The 21,313-nt window shown below is 44.3% G+C and overlaps 1 protein-coding gene across 1 annotated transcript; it reads right to left on the bottom strand.

Moving 5' to 3' along the window:
• Window positions 1-835: 835 nt before the first annotated feature.
• On the bottom strand, window positions 836-20,299 carry LOC119165904 (uncharacterized). The gene is made up of 2 exons (XM_037417901.2): window positions 19,880-20,299; window positions 836-2,790 (listed from the first exon to the last, which is right to left on the bottom strand). Exons 1-2 carry the CDS (start codon window positions 20,162-20,164, stop codon window positions 1,600-1,602), a joined length of 1,476 nt encoding a protein of 491 aa, XP_037273798.2. The 5' UTR covers window positions 20,165-20,299; the 3' UTR covers window positions 836-1,599.
• Window positions 20,300-21,313: the final 1,014 nt, after the last annotated feature.

The following is a 21,313-nucleotide window of genomic DNA, read 5'->3' as shown; positions in this document are numbered from 1 at the left end:
CAGAGGGACCATTTGCTGGTAGCGCAAGCAACTAGTCAGCACAAACTTGTGACAGTTGCATTATATTGCCGCTGCGTTGGTGTCAACGTCGGGGAGGGCTCTCGCATATGGTTAAATCATCCGGAAATTACTTTTAAATTAAAGTTTTGTACAATATGTGCTATACTTGCCCTCATTATCTTGTACATGTTGTGAATTTATCCACATAAATCTATCTAACTCAATATGTCGCCTTCAAAATTTTGTGTCAGTGCTCCTTTAAGACGCCGAAGTGGTTGAAATTTCCGGACCCTTTCCCTCTGGCACGCTTCTATATTGTGGCATTAGCTGGGTAGCACCTGTGAAGTAAGTACAGGCCTGGAAAGCTGACTATTCTCACAGCTCAAAAATGTTAAGCTGAGCACTAGTGCTGGAAATTTCCTTATACGCCAGCTTCGCATGAGTGGTTACATTCTTCAACCGCCCACATACTTGAAAGACTTCTTATCCTTTGGCTGTTGTGGACTATGTGAAAGTTTACTCTGTGCACTCACATGTACTTTAGGACAGCCTTTTTGCAGTCGTGGTTGTAAAATTTCACTCTCCTGCAGGTCGCGGGATGGAATCCCGGTTGCGGCGGCTGCATTTCTGATGGAGGCAAAAATGCTGTAGGCTCATGTTCTCAGATTTGGGTGCAAGTTAAAGAACCCCAGGTGGTCGAAATTTGCGGAGCCCTTCACTACGGTCTCTGATATTCATATGGTGGTTTTGGGACGCTAAACCCCACATACCAAAATTTTACTCTCACTGTGGAACTAAGAATCTTATCGTATTGGTAAAAAAACGTATCACCCGGTTTTCAGTATAACAGCATTTAATAAAGCACGAACGTATTTCCCGAAGCAAGCATCATTATAATTACGCCATTTTATGAATGCATTGTCATCTCGCATGAGACATGGCTATAATGTCCACCTAAACACCGTCCAACACGTAATGAACAAGGCTATTCATAACACGGGCAGTAGCTCGTATCCGCAGAATGGTCACATACATCAACAGATTCACTGTATGTCATCTATATCTGGTTTCTTCAAGTACCGTTTATCTATATCTCTTTAAAGCTATTTAACAAACATGCTGCTTATAAAATACTGCAGGCAGCGTTGTATTTACAGTTTTTTAGTTTTATACTTTAAGTAACAATGAGAAAAAAGCATCAACGTTTTCATTGTTCACAGTTCAGGATGACCTTAGGCAGTAAACTATTCCCTTAATCTTTCAATGCAATAAAACAACACCGAAATATTTCTTCCTCGGAAATTGCCTTCACAGTAACTTTTTTTTCACAATTGTGTGTTTTTGGGTTTGAAACCTCATTTTCTCTTACCTTTACTTTACATTTTATCACAGCGCACAAAGCTTCTAATACTTACCTCTCACTGAAAAATGCTTCGTGACGCAAAAAGCAATATTTTTTGTTTAAAATAGTTTATTCGGCAATCGGTTATGATTTCAGCAAGTTTCATCTACTCTGCAAGTGCCACGTCACAAAAACATACAAATAATTATACTCCTAAAATTCACTGTAGGCAATTCAAAGAATACCCTAAAATATGCTCATTCAGATGTTCGAGGCAGAAGCTCCCACATTACGCAGAGTTCGTTGCCCTCAGTGAATCCGTCACGCTCAAGGTCGTCCAGAAGCACAAAAGAAGTATAATACCGGGCTCTATTGCACAATTCAGTTGGCCTCAGAAAGCTTTCCAAATGACGCCGAGTCCTGTTCGGGAATTCTCGACGCCTATCTGAAGACGACTGCATGAAAGTGATTTGGATGTCGTGGCAGTATGGCCACTGAAGAAATTCGTCCACCACACCCTTGTACAACTGTATAAGAAGGTGCACCGCAACTGAGTCCCCATGTTTCCTCAGGTACAACCCAGGAGCGATGCGATAGCCACGCAGGTATACAGGATCTTTCTGTTGAACGGCCCAAGTTTCTGATGTCACTGCTTTTTTCAGCTCATTCAATCCCTTGACACGAAACTCGTAGCATGTAATATTCAGTGTGTTTTGCCCGAGCAAAATGGTGTCTGCCATATTTGGTGACACCTGGCCACCATTATTTGTTACACGCTTCATCGATTCACCAAGAACTCCCTTCAAAAATTTCATTGTTTTTAACACTCCTTCCAGTCGGTCGTCAGCAGAGCTTAGATGTCGCTTTATTTCAATATTGCTCTGCTCCATGTTCTCAGAAGACCGCCTTGTATCGCCTTGCAATATTTTAATGTGTTCGCTTAACGCAGAAACACCTTGTGAAACTTCGATACTTAAGTCATCTATGCGTTCGGAAACTTGGTCGCCTCTGTCTACTTCAGTTGGAAAGTGTTGTCTACTTCGACTGACACGGGTGATTCTAGCTTCATTCATAGTACGCGTCTCCGTTTCTGACGTTTCTATCCTTGATTCTTCACTCAGACTATCACACTGTGTAGTGAGGTCACGTATTAACCGGTCGAGGCAAATTCGAATTTCTTCCACGCGTTCTCGCAATGTTGCCTCCAGGAGGAATAGCATCGCTTTCTGAACGTAACCCTCCGATGGTTTTTGATGTTTGGCCTGGTTGGGCACTTTGTGAGTACTGCAGTCACTTCTCCGGTGTGCGCCCACATCCTTGCATAAGACGGACGCTGAGCATTTAGGACAATGCGTAGAGCGATGGACGCAACCTCCATAAAAGTGGTCAAGCATTTCTTCAACGCTCAAGATAGCCTTGCAGCCGTTATCCTGGTTCCAGCATTTTACCTGGAGTAGAGACATTTTCCAGCAACACAATAAGTAAAAAAAGTAAAGAAGATAGTTCTCACTTGTGAATCACCAAGCCTGCTAAGGGCGATTTCGTAATTTTAAATACGCTTTATTCTTTCTTAATATTCAAAACCAGCATTTTCGAGTAGACTTTGATCTGGCCGCTCTCTTTAAAAAAAGTTGACATAATAATTAACTAAATACTTACTAACCGTACACTAGTCACAAAAAACATAAAGCTATCTCCTTAATAAGCGAAGCTAGTAAAATACAGGCTAAAGAAATGTTCTACTCTGTTAGTGAATAGTGCTGGCTTCATTGGTTAGACTCTCAATTTGTTAGTAAACACAGTAGCAACCTATTCACCGTATGAACTCAAGCGTACTAGAATTAGTGAAATAGAGGTTTATTCCCATAGTATTTCAGTGCGTGGGCTTTGCCACATGAAGAATATTTTATTACAAAAAGAGAGAATTAGAAAACTAACTGACACGTACTCTCCAGTTTAACAGCCGCTAAGTACTTCATGTAAATACCGTGCTAGGTGTGCAGCACAGCAACATACTCATAGAGAACTAATCCTCTATTAATATGGCCACAGTATACTCACATATGATCGTACTCATATGACCTCACATATGATGCTTTTGAAATGATCACATATCAGTATGTAAGCGTAAGAGAATGTGAACTCATACTTACTGATCTCAAGCGAGAACCCACCCGCAAACGTACACACAGATTTTCAAGACTTCGACATAGCCGATTTCTACTCGAGCTGACGCATGAAAGGTATAATTGTACACATATTCAAGGCACCTAAAGAGATAATAAGCATATTGTATTTTTGTGCTAGCGCAGTTACATACTTGGAAAACAATAAAGTTCCCACACGCCTATCACACATGCCAACCGGCAAGTGACATTTGCACAGAAACCATCAGAGTGGTATGAAGCACCTTAATTTGCAAGATACAAGTCTATGAATATTTCTGTGCACATGTACCATATCACGCTGGGCTAATGGTTCGGATGAAATCCGCTCACGGGGAACTTATGTGCTTGGAGTTGCATGAAACATGCATTTTTTTTCAGGGATGTACTTACAGCCGCGGCCATGCCTGTGTATAGACCCATTCCATGTTTGTAAACACAGGCAAGCCGACGTCGACATTATGGTTAAAATAATAGCGACTTCCGCACGTAACTTTTGCCATAAGCGCTGAGGGCTGCGATGTGCGCCAACAAACAACTCTAAGTTGTGAGACGCGACACACATCCAGCCACGACGCAGCTCGTCGGCATACCGTTTTTTTTCTCATTGCTTCACTGAGAACACCACATGCACCATTGAAAACCCAGCAGAAACTGCGGTAGGCAGAGCGCATTTTGCGTACCAAGACAGCGCCACCGCATTTTCGTGACGTAAGTCCTGTAGAATTTGTCAATAGCACGCGAGCACCTGGTCCTGCTGTGCAGCACGACACCTTCCGGCCGTAACGGGTTGTGACGTCACGTGCACAGGAAGGAGAATGCACGGCCTTACAGACATGCAGGCATGCTCTGCACGCGCGACAACGGTGGAAGGTGTGCTTCTTTAACCGAACATCCAAGATCCCTCAGGACGCTTTCTTCACATCTATTTCATGAGACGAAGCTTGTCTAGACTGATAAAACGCGCCTGCACCAAAAAATGGATGTTTTGTGGTGCACTTTAGGCATGTGATTATATGAAGATATGATACTGCCAACAGCTGCGTAAAAAAAAAGTTCTAGACGGCCATAAAGAAATTCTTTTTCGCAGACAAGTTGGTTCATACTTTGATTGATTTGTGGGGTTTAACGTTGGTTCATACTTTCCTTTCTCCCTTGTTTTCTTTCAAGTTTGTGCAGCAATCCTATTTTTCAAGGTCATAAAGATTGCGTCGTTTATGCAGGTGACCACGGCTGTACATTCAAATTGGAAGAAACCGAACAAATGAAACATCTTGACGAGTTTGAAAAAAAAATATAGAGCTGACTGAGAACATTAAAACAGCATTTTTGTGGGGAGAGTTCCTGCTCAACGCTATACCCGAGTCCACCTTGGCCACCTATGGAACTTTTTTTATGTGTTTTAAATATGCCAAACAGGCAACAGTTAATAAGCAGAACCAAAATCTTGTTGCAATGAACGGTGGCCAGATGCTGCTTTAAATTAGCGTAACATGCGCTTCAGCGAGAGTTAAATTATTTTACGACGACGCGTGTGAACTATTTGACAAAGAGTGGGACGACACCCCTCTTCCAGGTATCCACAGCTTGCTGATTGATTTTGTGGGGTTTAACGTCCCAAATCCACTATTTGATTATGAGAGACACCGTAGTGGAGGGCTCCGGAAATTTTGACCACCTGGGGTTCCTTCACAGCCTGCTGCCAACGCCCAAGCCCAGTATACCAAAAAGCGCTGGTCCCCAGAGTTTAGTCAAGAGTTCAGTGACGTGGTAAACACCTACCACTGGTATTTAGATTTTTTTTTGTACGCTCTGCTCATCTGTTCGCGGGAAACTTGAACGAGAAACATGCACTGTGCGTACAACATTCGAATGAAGGTATTGTTACAGAGCGCACACTGATAACAAAACTTACTGCTCATATGGCGCTAAGAAATAAACAATCAGATAATAATGTGGGCGGATGGGGCTAGGATGTAAGGAAGGGAGTAAAAATCCCTGAAGAAGTGCTTACGCACCTCTTGGAAAGCATATTTGTAGGCTATAACATGGTGCAATCACACAATCTTTACCTGCCACGTTTGCCCCCTCCCCTTGTTATGGTGGTTCAGTGCTGATGGTTCTTAGGTTTATTAGTGGGAAGACGACTATAGGAAAACAATGATACGGTCTCAGCCAATAGAAATTATGAGCGATTCTAACCTTTCGGGATGAAGCTCCTTAGAGTGTGGATCTGTCCATACTTCGTTAGTGTAGGTAGTCACCGGTGGCACATACCCGCCCTAGAGTGGGTATGTGCCACAGGAAATGTGAGAAGGTTCATAACGGTACTTCGAGTGTTCACTAGATGGACGCATGGACGGACGGATGGATGGACGGACAGAAAGACTAGCAGACAGACGGACGGATGGACGCGCGGAGCGGGTATGTGCCAAATGAAATGCCAGATGAGTGATGATGGCACTTGGAGTGTTCACTAGATGGACTCACGGACGGATGGACAGACGGATGGACAGACGGATGGACGGACTCATGAACGGATGCATGGACAGACGCAAGAATGGACTTATGGATGGTTGCGTGGACGAATGAAGCAAGAACGAACGGACGAATGGATAGATGGACGGGCTGACAGACGCTTCGTCCCACTCATCATTCACTCCGTGGATATACTGCGATTTTTTTTGTCTCAGCCAAAGCCCACTGCACTGAATTGTAATGCAATACGGTTGTTGTGAACTGATTTTTACCCCGTGACGTATGATAAAAACGTACTCTACAGCAAAAGTACGGTAGAGGTAAGGCCGACGCTGTTGTGGAAGACGCGCCGAGCACATGTGGGGATGGGAACGCACGCGCGACCAGCTGCAACACCGTCGGAATCATGATGTAAAAAATCTTATTTTATAGTCAGAATTTTTTAAAATTTATTTTACCCTCAATCACACATAGCTTTAGCTCAATCGCACATAGCTTTAGCTTTAGCTCATAGCTCAATCGCATATACCTTCAAACAGCTCGGTCATTGTGTGCGCAAATTCTTCAGTCTGTAATGTGCCTCCGCGTTCCTACGCAATAATTTTGAAGATGGCTTGTGTGCCATTCTTTTGTTAACTCGTTGACGTGGGCAGGTGTCGCTGTACTGTGCCTACATGTGACTGTGTCATGCATCACACATTCTACGAAAGTTGAATTAGGACCAGAAGGGGAGCGTGGTCTTAGCGAAAGACTCGATTGGGCCTCAAAGCATCCACATGCGTCACTGTAGAGAGAGCACTAGTGCAAGCACGGCCGTAAATTTCCGCAGAATGTCTCCAACACCTCCGCGAAAACAAAATAATAACATAGGGCTGTTGTTGTGGAGTCTTACGGTCTTCACCTATCGCGTCAAAGTGCTTCTTCAGAGAATGTCGTCCCGCTACACTGATGTCTAAATTTCGAACAGTCAACTACTGTCGCGGGTCGCTACAGGCGCGCGGTTTAATAATTAAAAACGTGCGTATAGACCATATACCTTGAAGTGCTGGAATAATTGCAGATAACTGAAAACATAACTGACAATTACTATGGTTTGTTCCTAATGTGCCCTGAGAAGTAGTAACCGAAAATGAACGCCAACTTTCATTTGGCGCGAGCTTTTTTGGCGATACAAATTTCTGGTACCAAAAATGATGTTGGGGTGTTTAGGACAAACAGTACACGATTCACTGTACTGCGTACAGTATACTATAGAAAAGCTGTAAGCCGCTGTCCTGTTCGGCAAAGCTGAACGAAAAATACATCCCGTGAAACTCGCATCACCGAGGTATCCTATGTGTGAATGTCACTTGCGCATGTCGCGGGTTCGAATCTTGGCTGCGGCGGTTGCATTTCCGATGGAGGCGGAAATGTTGTAGGCCCGTGCGCTCAGATTAGGATGCACATTAAAAAACCCCAGGTGGTCGAAATTTCCGGAGCCCCCCACTACGGCGTCTATCATAATCATATGGTGGTTTTGGGACGTTAAACCCCACACATAAATGAATGTCACTTAATTTTGGGTTCTCTCGAGTCTTTGACATACTATGCACAAACGTGACATACTATGCACAAATGGCCAAGTGCGCGCGAGAGCACTTGGCCAGGAGCGTCTTCGCCACATTTACACTACGTCAACTGTGACCAGCCGGAGCACCCGCCCCAGGCGCACGACTCCTTTATTTAATGGAGTGTCTGTTTTCGGCTGGATGCAACTATTTTTCATCCTTCACGTTTTAACACGACCTGCTCTTTGGCAGCCGCGGCTACTTGCTTCTGCATCAACAGTGGTCATTTGGCATAAATATTATCAGTAGAAATCTCTCTTGCAAAGTAGTATCTACCCAGTGGTATGCCGTTTGAAGCACGTCTTGATATTTTTGATTATGGTTTTGAAGCAGTAGTATGGTGGTCATACTTAATATCAACGCTTTGCGTGAAGACTTAGTATTAACATTATGCAGCACGAAATTAGAACATAGAAATGGCAGTGAACATAACAATAAGATCCAATTTGCTCCCGCACACTGCGGTCGAAGGTAAACGACACACCAATATAGATGGCGCGGACAAGCAGTTTGATACGCGCCGGCGCAGTTCATACACCTTTGTGGTTGACTGTACATCATTGCGTTCACCACTTGTATTTGAGCTTGGTATCCGCAAGGGGAAATAAAACCAACATGCATTGAGCTTTTCATGAGTTTAACATTTTTCCTGATGAATCGGTTTTTTTAAATTCATTTTGTTGTGCACTGTTTTATATGATTACTTTGCCAAAGGCACTGTGATATTTGGCAAGTCCTTCAATGAGTTGCTAACCGCGGTTCACTTCAAAAGCATAACTTCTCCTTGCTAAGCGATGAGATGAGTGAAAATTAATTGTCACACTATATCTAGCCGCAAATTTTATTAGAAAAGAAAAGAGCATGAAAAGAGCATGAATGGCTTCTGAACTAGCGGATCCCTACTTACAATTTCATGAGAAATCATCACCACAAAAAACATGAATTGACCTACCACAATAATTACATTGCTCCTGTAAATCCCGTGAAGTACCATCGAATCAATTTGACACACTTACAAGGAGCTCTTCATAAGTGGCGTTTGAAAGGGATAATGCGTCTAATATTTATTTATTTATTTATTTATTTATTATATCCTCAAAGGTTCCGTATGGAACTTTACATGAGGGGTGGGCGATGAAAGGCGGTATCAAAAGTAAAGGTTAAGATGCAGTTGAGTCTGCTGCTTGTATGGCATTCCTGAAGCGCGCAGAATCCCGGATGACAGCCGCCTCTTCCGGAAGGTCATTCCAGTCTCGGGCGGTGCGCAAAAAGAATGACTGTTGAAATGATGTGGTGTGAGCACGTGGCGGAATTACAGCGTTTGGATGACTTCTGCGATGGCCTCGATGGACTGGTTGGATGAGCTGGTTGTCACGTGTGGCTGAATGAAAGAATTTGTGAAAAAGGCACAAACGTGCAATATGACGACGAAAAGCGAGGGTAGGAAGCTTTAACTGGTTTTTTAGGTTGGAGATGCTGGAGTAACGGGAGTAATCTGAAGCAATGAATCTGGCTGCTCGGTTCTGGACAGATTCCAGAATTTTAATATGATTTGTTTGGTGGGGGTCAAAGACGGCAGATGCATATTCAAGTTTAGGTCTGACAATGGTGATATAAGCGAGTAGTTTAACGGAAGGTGGTGCCATGAAAATGTTGCGGCGTACGTAACCAAGGGCACGGTTAGCGGAGTAAGCTATGTGATCTATGTGGTCACCCCATGATAGGTCGCTCGTAAGATGGACACCTAGATATTTGATTGAGTTAGTAGCAGCTATAGGACAGTTGTTGATGGTGTAAGTAGCCGGCGCGTAGTTTCTGCGACGATGGAAAGAAATGAGCAATGTTTTATTCGTATTCAGAGACATCAGCCAAGTGTTACACCACTGTTGAATGCGTAAGAGGTCATGCTGTAGGGAAGAAACATCGGTAGAGTTATGTATTGGACGGTAAAGGACACAATCGTCGGCAAAAAGACGAATATTAGATTGAACAGAAAGTGGAATGTCGTTAATATATATCAAGAATAGGAGAGGCCCGAGGACGGTACCTTGGGGCACGCCAGACAGAACTGGGGAGAGGTTGGAAGAAAGGTTATTAACATGCACAAATTGTTTGCGGTTTGTTAAGAATGCTTTGATCCAGTTGAAAACATACTGGTGAAGGCTTAGACGCGAGACTTTTAGTAGGAGACGAGAGTGAGGCACCTTGTCAAATGCTTTTTCGAAATCAAGAAACAGTGTATCAACTGGGATGTTACGATCTATGTGGAGATGGATGTCATGCAGGAATAATGTTAGTTGGGTCTCACAGGAGTGACCTTTACGAAAGCCATGCTGGTTTGGGTGAAAAAAACTTGCAGATGATAAAAAGCTGGCAACATGAGAGAAGATGACATGCTCCATGATCTTAGAACAAACACTAGTGAGCGAGATGGGGCGGTAGTTACCTGCAGATAAACGATCGCCCTTCTTGAAGACCGGAATGACCTTCCCAATTCTCCAGTCCAATGGGACTTCACCTGTATCGAGCGACTGTTGGAAAATGATTGATAGTATGGAACCAGAGATATGCTTAGTATTTTTAAGAATTTTGGCATTGATGCCATCTATACCACATGATGAAGAATTTTTTAATTGATTGATTACATTAACGATTCCCTCTGAGCTGAACTCAATCTTCGGCATTTGCGGAAAAGCAAAATGCGGATATTCAGGAAGTTCTCCGCTAGCTTCGTTAGTAAAAACGGAACAAAATGCAGAGTTCAAGACAGATGGAACGTCACAATCGGCAATAGGGGATCCAGAATTGTCACAAAGAGAAAGTGTAGTTTTATCATCCGGTTTCATTATTTTCCAAAAGCGGCGTGGGTTGTCCCGAAGCATGTTGGGTAGTGTGGTTGAAAAAAAGTTTCTCTTTGCCAATGCCAATAATGCCATGTATTCTTTGGCTGTACTTTTATACTTGTCCCAGGCTAGTTGAGAGTTCGATTGCCTGGCAGAACGAAACTGTCGTTTCTTCTTATTTTTCATACGTTTTATATTGACATTAAACCAGGGAGAACGAGATCTTTCACATATAGTGATTGTTGGAATGTAGAGTTTGATCAAGTCCTGCATCTTGGATTTAAATAAAGCCCAATTAGATTCAGTGGATTGTTGATCGTAAGTTGAGGAAAATTCACTATAAAAGGCTGCTAAGTCGTTGTTCATAGCGACATAGTCGGCTTTGTCGTAAAGAGTCAGTAATTTCTTCGATTTGACGCTTTTTTTTATCATGTTACCGGGAAACGTAGTGTGGATCGCGGTGTGGTCACTGAGACCGCTAATATAAGAAAGAGAAGAAAAGTTATCAGGATGTGACGTAAGCAGAAGGTCAAGAACGTTGCTTGAATGATCGGTTGTGCGCGTAGGAGAAGTGACAAGCTGTGATAGACCAAACGTTAAGCACGTGTGTAAGAACTCATTGGAGACATTATCTGTGTTTTGGCAGGTGGATAGCTTGGACCAGTCAATGAAAGGAAAATTGAAATCGCCAAAAAGCAAGATGGGAGTACTAGGATTAGTAAGCGTTATCTCATGTAATACGTCATGAAAATCAGATGCAAACGAACTTTCAGAATTGGGTGAACGGTAACAGACGCCAATGAGCATATGCGGCGTGGTTGCGTGGCTGCGGACCCACAACATTTCTAAAGGCGTTTGCACGCTTACAAGGGAACATTGCAATTGACGATTAGTGGCTATTAGTACACCGCCACCGCGAGAGCTGTCCCTATCCTTGCGGAAGATATCGAACTCAGGCAGGTTGGGAAAGAGCTCAGGACTTGAGACCAGAGAATTGAGCCAAGTTTCGGTGATTAGTACGACGTTACTAGAAGAGGATGAAATGAGGCTGCTTATGGCGTCACGTTTCGGTATGAGGCTACGAATATTACTGTAAAGAATTGATACATCATGTTTAGAAGGCTTATCTGGGTTGCCGACTTTCTTTGCTAGTTGCTAACGTTTGTACTCGACAACAGTCTGAGTAGGATGATCAAATACGTATGTTTTGTTACCACAGATAAGTTTATCGTAGCGCAGTTTGATGGGCATGTTTTGAGCCTTGCCGAATTCAACCAAGCGTCTACGGGCCAAGCGCGTATGCGGAGGAAAATCTTCACTTATACCGTAGACAGTGCCTTTCAGCTTGCCGCCCCTAGAAAGAATGTGGTCTTTGTCCTTGAAATGGGCAAACTTGACAATTATTGGTCGATTCTTTCTGTCTTTAAAAGCGCCAAGCCTGTGAGCCCTTTCAATGTTGCGTGCTTGAATTGTTATATCAAGATTTTTTTCGCAATGCTGGATGATTAATTCCTCTGAATCGCGCCACGTCTCCGTTTGTTTGTCTGCGAGGCCATAGAACACTAGGTTGCATCGGCGAGATCTACATTCCATATCTTCAACGCGAGCAGTCAGCTGAGATACCTGAACACCGCAGTTGTTCGTGACTGTTTCTATATTTTCAAGCTTGAGATTGATGCTTTGAATTGACTTAAGGTCGGATTCAATCTTGTAGAGTCTGTTATTGATGTCATTAAACTTTTTTTCGTTTTCGGACAGCGTCTCCTTAATGGAAGTTAATTGTTCGATCATAGCTGACTGCCCATTTTGTAACACTTTGAGCATTTCAAGTAAGTCGCCCGACGCTTTGGTAGCGGGGCCGGGATTAGTTTCGACATCACCTGCTAACAAAAGTACTCTCATCAGCATGCATGTACAGTCATATATTATCACGAGCGTTCGCCGTGGGCCCGGCAGCACAAACAATGCACGAGAGCTAGTACGCTTAGCATAGAGGCAATGCTGATTCGTTACCTGCGTTACGAAGAAACGAAGCCAGTTAGGGCGATGCATCCTTAACGTGCCGCCGGGCCCACTAGTCGCGGCGATGGTTTCACCAGGCTTTATAGACTTTTCCAAGGGGGAGGGTAATATGCTGGTTGCAGATAGCACGTAGTAAGTCCGATCCATGCGCGGGCCGTACCACCAAAGATGAGCCTGCCGCGCAGATGATCCTGCGCAGACTGTTTGTGCAGGCATGCAGCCATCACGGCCATCCTCGTGGAAACTGTAGTCACTGTTGAGCGTATCTGCAGGTCCGGGGTGCGGAACGCCGGCATCCTGTAGAACACCGACGGGCTGCCTCTCGATCCGAACCGGGAAAGGCTGCCAGGAAAGCACGACGAGCTGCGTTACGAAGAAACGAAGCCAGTTAGGGCGATGCATCCTTAACGTGCCGCCGGGCCCACTAGTCGCGGCGATGGTTTCACCAGGCTTTATAGACTTTTCCAAGGGGGAGGGTAATATGCTGGTTGCAGATAGCACGTAGTAAGTCCGATCCATGCGCGGGCCGTACCACCAAAGATGAGCCTGCCGCGCAGATGATTCTGCGCAGACTGTTTGTGCAGGCATGCAGCCATCACGGCCATCCTCGTGGAAACTGTAGTCACTGTTGAGCGTATCTGCAGGTCCGGGGTGCGGAACGCCGGCATCCTGTAGAACACCGACGGGCTGCCTCTCGATCCGAACCGGGAAAGGCTGCCAGGAAAGCACGACGAGCTGCGTTACGAAGAAACGAAGCCAGTTAGGGCGATGCATCCTTAACGTGCCGCCGGGCCCACTGGCGTGGCAGAAGCGTTGGATTCATATGGCGTCATATGGCGTGGCAGAAGCGTTGGATTACTGCAAGTGTAAAACATGTGAATCGCACAACAAGTGGGGGTTATAAAAACTCAGATATTTCAAAGCGCTCAGGCATAGTATCATTACAAGTTGCAAAAGCGTGAGAAAATCCAACAGCTGTGAAGGTTCACGTCTTGCCATACGATTGAGTAGTGCCATTTCGCTGATTACTAAAAGAAAGAATTATGGCGTAGTTGGAACTTAACTTTACTTGCGTGATGCTTTCGAGGATAGTTTGAAACGGCCAATGTTGCGCGCACAATTATTCGTTTCCTAGTGGCACGTTCGATGCACGCCAGGAGTCCTGAAGCCAGGCTAGAAAACAAGGTGACACGTGTGGTGTCCGATTACCGCGTTCTGATTGATTGATATGTGGAGTTTAACGTCCCAAAACCACCATATGATTATGAGAGACGCCGTCGTGGAGGGCTCCGGAAATTTGGACCACCTGGGGTTCTTTAACGTGCACCCAAATCTGAGTACACGGGCCTGCAACATTTCCGCCTCCATCGAAAATGCAGCCGCCACAGCCGGGATTTGATCCCGCGACCTGCGGGTCAGCAGCCGAGTACTTTAGCCACTAGACCGGTTACTGGTGCTTAGACGGGGGACTTGTCGATCATTGTTGCCGGGCTCATTCTGTGAACCCAAAAGACGTCATGCGCACTGTATCTTGTTCAGTTGTGTCGTAAGCAAAGGTCAACTACGCAAGGTTGGCCCATCATGTCGTTTATTCGAAGTCGATCAAGTATACCGTTCAAGCTACACTTACCTATAGAAGAGTATAGGGCGCAGCTGTGGACACTAGCACCATTCACAGTCTATACTGATTATTATCTTCAAGCTTCAGCCAATGCTTAAATTGTAGCTAAAGGAGCGCTAAGACCTTGCCCCTACGTTTCCATCTGTTCATATTTTCTCAAGAGAATGGCGACTGAAGACACCGATTGGCTGACGCAGGACAACTGTGAGTTTAGAGCGTGTGAAACACTTTAAAATGCCTCCTAAACCACACCGACCTAAAGGCGAGACAGTAGCTTCTTCCTCGTCTCCGCTACGTTATCTACAAGCCGTATCTCCTCCTCGGCACATATTTATCTTCTCAAACACGCGGACTATCAGCACTGAGGCACCCAGGATTTCACGCTTTTTGTCTACATGCTCCTATCTCCGCTTGCGCAGTCGTAAACGCAGAAGACACGAAGAAGCAGACAATTGCGCACAAAGCAAGATGAATGTTTGTTTGCTTATTGGTATCTACCTAATGACTTAGTTTAGTCCCGAAATACCAGGAAGCAAAGAAACAAACACTGAGCCACCCATATTTCTCGTTGTGTGCTTCTTCGCTCCGTATTCATGGTATTTTGAGGCGAAAAGATGTCGCTAAGGCAGAGGGGGCACACGATCGTATGGCAGAGCACGAGAAAATTCGCAACAGATATATCTCGTAAATCGACCAATTGAAAGCTGTTTTAATTCTGGCATAACGTTAGCAAAATGCTGGCGTCAAAAATTCTGCTGCAACGCTGGGAAACGCCAGCAAAAATAACATGTTCGTTCTTCGTATTTTTGTAGGTTCACTTTAAACCAGCATGCACCTTTAATGGGGCGAATCTGCCTTTGTTCTTTTAAAGATTATCGTCTTTCTTTGAATACGTCAACACAAAAACTGTGGTCTGTCTGTTTGTGTCTGTCCAACAATTCATCTACCCGGCGAAAGTTCAAACACGTGCTCAAACGCCACCCATCTTGATGGCTGCGTCTATACTTGTAAATATTGTTTATAAAATAGAAAATATTAAGCATACTTTAAGTGCAGGGCAAATAGGTAAGTGTTAGGGAGTGTGTTTTTATGTAGAAAATGATTGGATGCGTAATTTTATGGACCGCAGTGTTTATTACGCTGCGCTGACAAGGCGACGCTGTAAACTAAAAAGCGGGCGTTTCCTTTGCTTCGGTAATAAATTGTCGAGCTTTAACTAAAACGACCTGGTACTGTCCTCAACCAGTGGATTTTCGTCTGAAAAAAAAATAGTTTTTTCACAATGCTGCCAGATGCCGCCATATCTCACTCAGCACATCCACACAGAAGACCATCGTCTTTCACCGTCCTTTTCAGTAGAACCTGGAGATTGGCGGCCAATTTTTAGCAGCAAATGTGCGTTCATACACTGTTACCAAGCTGGTGAGAGCAGTGTTCAGAGTTTCACCCATGCCATTAGTCAGTGGGTGGCTGATTGATTGATTGATTTGTGGGGTTTAACGTCCCAAAACCACCATATGATTATGAGAGACGCCGTAGTGGAGGGCTCCGGAAATTTCGACCACCTGGGGTTCTTTAACGTGCACCCAAATCTGAGTACACGGGTCTACACCATTTCCGCCTCCATCGGAAATGCAGCCACCACAGCCGGGATTTGATCCCGCGTCCTGCGGGTCAGCAGCCGAGTACCTTAGCCACTAGACCACCGTGGCGGGGTAGTCAGTGGGTGGTAGGAAGCTCTCCAAGAAATATGCGCTGCTGTATTGCAGGATCACAGGTATTGTCCTGCTGCAAATTCTGTAGCTCAGTCGGTGATTTAAAATTCTAAAAATTTATGGCACAGGAGTATGTAATGAAACAGATTTTCACTTTCTCTGTCAAGTAATTTTTGCTAGTGCGTTTGTCTTGCAGTAGCGAGTCAGCTTGGTAGTCCATGGCAACGATGGCAAATTTATTTCCTGGCTGCAACGTTATAAATGGCCCCAGTGAAACATTAATGATAAGCTGGAGCGTTATTTCCGTTAGTTTTATCAGTAGTAGGATTCTGAGTGGTCTTTTAAGTTGTGTATTTTGTCGCTGACGATCTCTGCAAGCCTTGACGTAGCGACGTCAGCAGTAAGGCGTGGACCGCAGTGCTTTTTTCGTATGCTCTCTATAGCATGCGTTAAAAGCCAGTGCCCAGTCGTGATAAAGGTCCCGCAGATCCCCTCGCGCCAATGTTAAAAGCTTTAGTAGGTTGCTGGTTACTGCATAATTATTATTTCACTTTAGTTTTGTTCAGGAAGGAAAACCATGTCAATCCTCGCCTATGTATACGAGCGTCCTCACCTCGTGGTTGGTTCGTTCTAGCTCAGTGAAGTCACCATTGATCATAGTTCAATAAAGCTGTCACCATTCGGATCACTGTGTTAATGAGGATGATGGGGCAAACGGCACGGACTTGGTATCAGATTGATTTCCTCTGTACTTACATCACAACAACAATACAGCCTTTCAAGACGTCCTTTCAAGCGTGCCAACTAGCACAAGTTGTAGTGGTGAATCAATAATTTAAGGAACTTTGGTGTAGGGAGTGATGAAACTTAGATATTTTAATGATGACAAAGCACAGTTTTTCTGTCGGTCTACATGTTCAGAGTGATACGAGGTCTTCCATACGATAGCCTTTTAAATGCGAAGCAATTCTTAAAGGACTTCGGCGACTTTGATCGAATCTATCTATCGATCTATCGATTTGACTGCTCATCCATCTGCCCATCCTTCCATCTGTCCGTTCATCTGTCTGTCCGTCAGTCAGTCCGTCTGTCCGTCCGTCAGTCAGTCCATCTGTCTGACTGTTTAGACGCTTACGATTTTTAGCTCTCCTGACCGTTTGAACATTGGGATCTATACAAGAATTAGTATGGCACAACATGATTTTACGGTGATCCTGACAGGAGACCAGTAAAAAATTATTTTGAAGAAAGTATCTTAATGTTTCTCGAGGTAGTCAGAATGAACGAATGAGTACCCTTATGGTTATAAATCTTAGAATCCCTGGTTACCTTGAAGGAATTCTAGGACGTGATGTGTTTTATACGGCTGCACTTATATTCTTTGTTATGTTTGCTGCGTACTGTGTTAAACTTATCTTATACCCCATGAGTAAAGCTCAATCGGAAATAAAGAAAAAAAAAACATCACTGTATGGTGAGCATAAGTGACCAGTCATAACACGAATAACATGTATGCCTTGAACTTAATGACTTACATGTGATGGTCTTGCTACTCTTCAGGTGATTTCATTCACAAGACTTATTGCAAAACTTCTATGGTATGACACGACTGCATGGCAAACGTAAGCGAGAGGCCCTAACGTATAGATGATTACTTGCATGCCATGCAACTCATGACAACATGTCACGCTCACGCTGCCGCCATGGTCGTTTCACTGGCTTCGCATATACCAAGTTTGATATTACGTGAAGTGAATGAATGAAGACGGTATATGACTGGTGCAAACTTGATAATCATGACATGCGTGTCGTGTAAAACATGACAACATGCCAAGCTCATGATGCGTTCGCGGCTGTTTTTCTCGTTTCACAAATACCAAATTCGGTATTAGAACCGCCACAGCGTTTTAGTGACTAAGATACTCGGCTGCTGACCCGCAGGTTGCGGGTTGAAATCCCGGCTGCGGCGGCTGTATTTCCGATGGAGGTGGAAATGTTGTAGGCCCGTGTGCTCAGATTTGGGTGCACGTTAAAGAACCCCAGGTGGTCGAAATTATTGGAGGCCTCCACTACGGCGTCTCTCATAATCATATGGTGGTTTTGGGACGTTGAACCCCAAATATCAATCAAGCAAATCAATCCAAATTTGGTATTACGTGGCGTGAAGAGACGACGAACGTAAATCACACGTCCAAACCTGATATCCATGACATGCGGGTCATGTAAAACATGAGTACGCGCGACGCTCATAGCGCACTCGCGACCGTTTTGCTAGCTTCACACATACCAAGTTTGGTATTGCATGTCTCGATTGAATGACGAACACAAATGGTAGGCGCAAACAGGATAATCACGACATGGCAGTCATGTGCCGCATAATTTACATGCCTACTGCTGCTGGTGCTAGTATCGTAAACGTTAGTGGTGCCATTGTTACGTCACTATAAACATACTTGCATCTTATCTAGACGCGTCAGTGCGCATAAAAACTGTAGTGGTGCTCACTGTGTACTATGTTGGTCAGCCTCGTAACAATGTGCTGATTTTAAAGTAATATATAAACTTTCCTCATTTATGCTTTGCATATCATCGATTCCCACTGTATGTGGATCGGCCAATTTTAATTTTTAAGATATTCTTATTCCAGTTAGGCTAAAATAAATAATAAAATGGGGGCATAATTTTCGAATGTATTTTGATGATCATCAATGTGTTATTGCGAATTTTGTCGAGCTAAGTGAATGGGTTGTTCAGTAGACGAAGGCGCGCTGCATATGTTGTCCCCACGTTGTGTCACACATGTGTTTTTTTTAAAGACGACAGTCTTTCTTGGGGACCTTTGACGTAAAAATATTCGTCTGTCTGCTTGTCTGTCTGTAGGTCTTTCTGTTTGTCCGTCTTTAATGGTACCCTAAACGGCACCAAAGTGGTCATACAATACTCCAAACGGCCCACCCCATCCGCAGCGCCCACGAATATTGCTCAAGATTCAGCGTTCGTACTTTTGCGATTGTCAATTAAAAGCAATTATTGCGCATATGTGAGGCCCAATCACAAGACGTCAACATTCTGTACGCGTGTCTCTTACTAAAAAAGGCATATACAAGTAATTCTAAGGCCCGTAGCGTTTATTACGTTGTGCTGACCATGCAACGCTTGCACAAAAAGGAAAGTGTTTCCAACGCTTTGATAAGACGACACGGTAGTGGCACCTACCCGTCGCCTTGTGTTCTACGCCTTATCACCTGCGAGACGGGCGTGCAGGGCGCGCGCACTTGGTTTTCCGAAAATGCCTGATAGCGCTCATGTCCCACTTGTGACGCGACTTGAGGCGCTCGTTCACCTCCACTACACGCTCGAGGCACTCTAACGCAGCGCCTCCAGAATACCATTCTCTATTTTCTTGCGCACAATACCAAATAAACGTTTTGTTCTCTCTCTTCACACGCACGACTATCGTCTTTCGACGACATTTGCAGTGTACATGCAGATACAGGGCTGTTTTTTTTACATCTTCTGGTGTGAGAAGCCATGCGAATTGGAAGAGACACACTAACGTATTAAGTGGGATGACCAGCAGAACATACACGCTCAATAAAAAAGCCAGGGAATAATGGGGGGAGGGAGGGTGATAAAAAGGGTAGAAGTAGGCTCAAAATCACCCAGATACAATGAAAATCTTCAGCGAATACATGATTCCTGTCATTCACTCATGAATGAGACGGGCGCTTGGATTTCACGCTTGGCTGACGAAGCATGCTCAAATGAAGTCGCCTCACTCATTACTATGCCCCAAGATATAATACATAACGAGCCGTCGCTCATTGGCTTCAAAGAAAGGTATCTAACGCTTCAGTAAGTGCCTCAGTTCCGGCAGTGCCTTCAGTTCTTGCAACGCTTTAGCCAATGAAATAAGACTGGAATTGCTCCGATACAGCTAACATGGTGCCCGTAGTCACCAAGCAGCAAGAAATTTTTAAATTCAGGCCCTTGGGTGTTTTGTCCCCTCTTCGCGACAAACTAGAACGTAGCGACTGCTGCAATAGCTAAAGAACAACTAATTTTAGCCGTTTCTTTATCGCTCACCTTGTACTCGAGCAGGTCCTTCATTGGAAAGGCTCTCCATTCGACGTCTTTTTTAGTAAACTGATTACAGCCGAGTAAACATTCGTATTCCTCGTTGACCAAGCACTGCTGGAAGCACGGTTTGCACAGCACGTGTCGGCAGGGCAGATGGGCGGTCTCAATGGGCAACAAACCACAGCCGTTGCAGATCCTCTCAGCTGGAATAAGATCAACGAAGTTCAACGGCCTCCAGTTCAGCTCTTTCGAAAATCCGAACACTGTGTACGACTGCCGTTGAAGATCCATTAGACACAGCGCGTACGTTGACTAAAAAACGTCGTTCGATTGTTCTACCTGCTCTTGTTCAAAAGCTTCGGCTACCGTCCCCAGCTTCTGTTTCCACTCTGCACAAGGTACTGTAACCAAGGCTGATATCAATCCGATAACGTGATGCACACTTTACTATCTTCGCGCATATTGAAATTTATGAAGCTACAATCAAGGCATCAGCATGAGTCGACAACACACGTGTAACATTGTTCAGGTCACATAAGAAGTTTCTACCGCAACTGAATTGTATAGGTGGTGGGCTTTACTTAGCGCTAAAAAGCTCTTTCTGAAGAAATTTCGGTGTCGTCAGCTTGGGTTGTGTACAAAAAAACAAAGAATCTTGGAATACTCTTGCACCGCACCTTCAATCATAGAACGGGATGGAGTGACAGGGTGGCGTTCACATGCCTTTGTCACTTGCAATCCTCGATTAGCTTCTCAGTAGACTGCTTAACCCCCTCGCAAAAAAAAAAGAAGCTCTTTGCCTTTTAAACGGTCGTAGGATGCCTAGTGTGAGTTGAGTAGCCCACAATGCCGCAGTTGTTCTTTTGGCAAATTACCGAGATAGGCTGGCCCCCATCTCTCCAGGAAGCATTAAGTACGCTTACTCGTCCCTCCCCCCTTTTCTTGATGCTGTTTTTGAATAAGTTGACTAGGTATATCTTAGCGCTTCGTGAAAAGAGGGCCATTCAGCGAGCAACTCAGGAAATTGAAATGCTGTAAAACTTGGTGTGATAGTTTGTTTTAACTAAGCTGGTAGGGTACAGTATGTTTGTTTTAGCAGCTCCTGATTTAACGTAGCGCTGAAGGGTTCTTCTAATTATAAGGTAACAGAACATGAGAGGCGGTAAACCAGAGGGTGGCCATCCAATTTCTTCTTACGTAGTGCCCAGTAAGTGCACACTAAAATTCAATAAATGCACAATCTTGATCACGTCTAAGAATGAATAAGTGCGTCGATAACTTCAAGTCTGGTACATTGTAAAGGCTTGAAAACATGTGTGAATCATCCTTCCACCAACAGGCTTAAAGAAAAATTAAGTCTTTAGAAACTTATCTTTTTTTTTACACAGGCGACAAGCGGGTGTGCCTAAATAAGGAGTGGCTTTACCACATCTACTGATG

This window comes from Rhipicephalus microplus, chromosome 8 (assembly GCF_043290135.1).
Source record: "Rhipicephalus microplus isolate Deutch F79 chromosome 8, USDA_Rmic, whole genome shotgun sequence".
In the NCBI taxonomy this organism is placed as follows: domain Eukaryota; kingdom Metazoa; phylum Arthropoda; class Arachnida; order Ixodida; family Ixodidae; genus Rhipicephalus; species Rhipicephalus microplus.
The sequence above is the reverse complement of the archived record's forward strand: the minus strand, read 5'-3'. Positions and strand labels throughout refer to the sequence as shown.

Bases quoted from the DNA above. Each gene is read 5' to 3' on its own strand.
- LOC119165904 (XM_037417901.2), bottom strand. From the start codon at position 20,164: ATGGATCTTCAACGGCAGTCGTACACAGTGTTCGGATTTTCGAAAGAG. The intron at 2,791-19,879 runs GTGAGCGATAAA...TCTCTACTCCAG, and splicing joins AGGACCTGCTCGAGTACAAG to GTAAAATGCTGGAACCAGGA.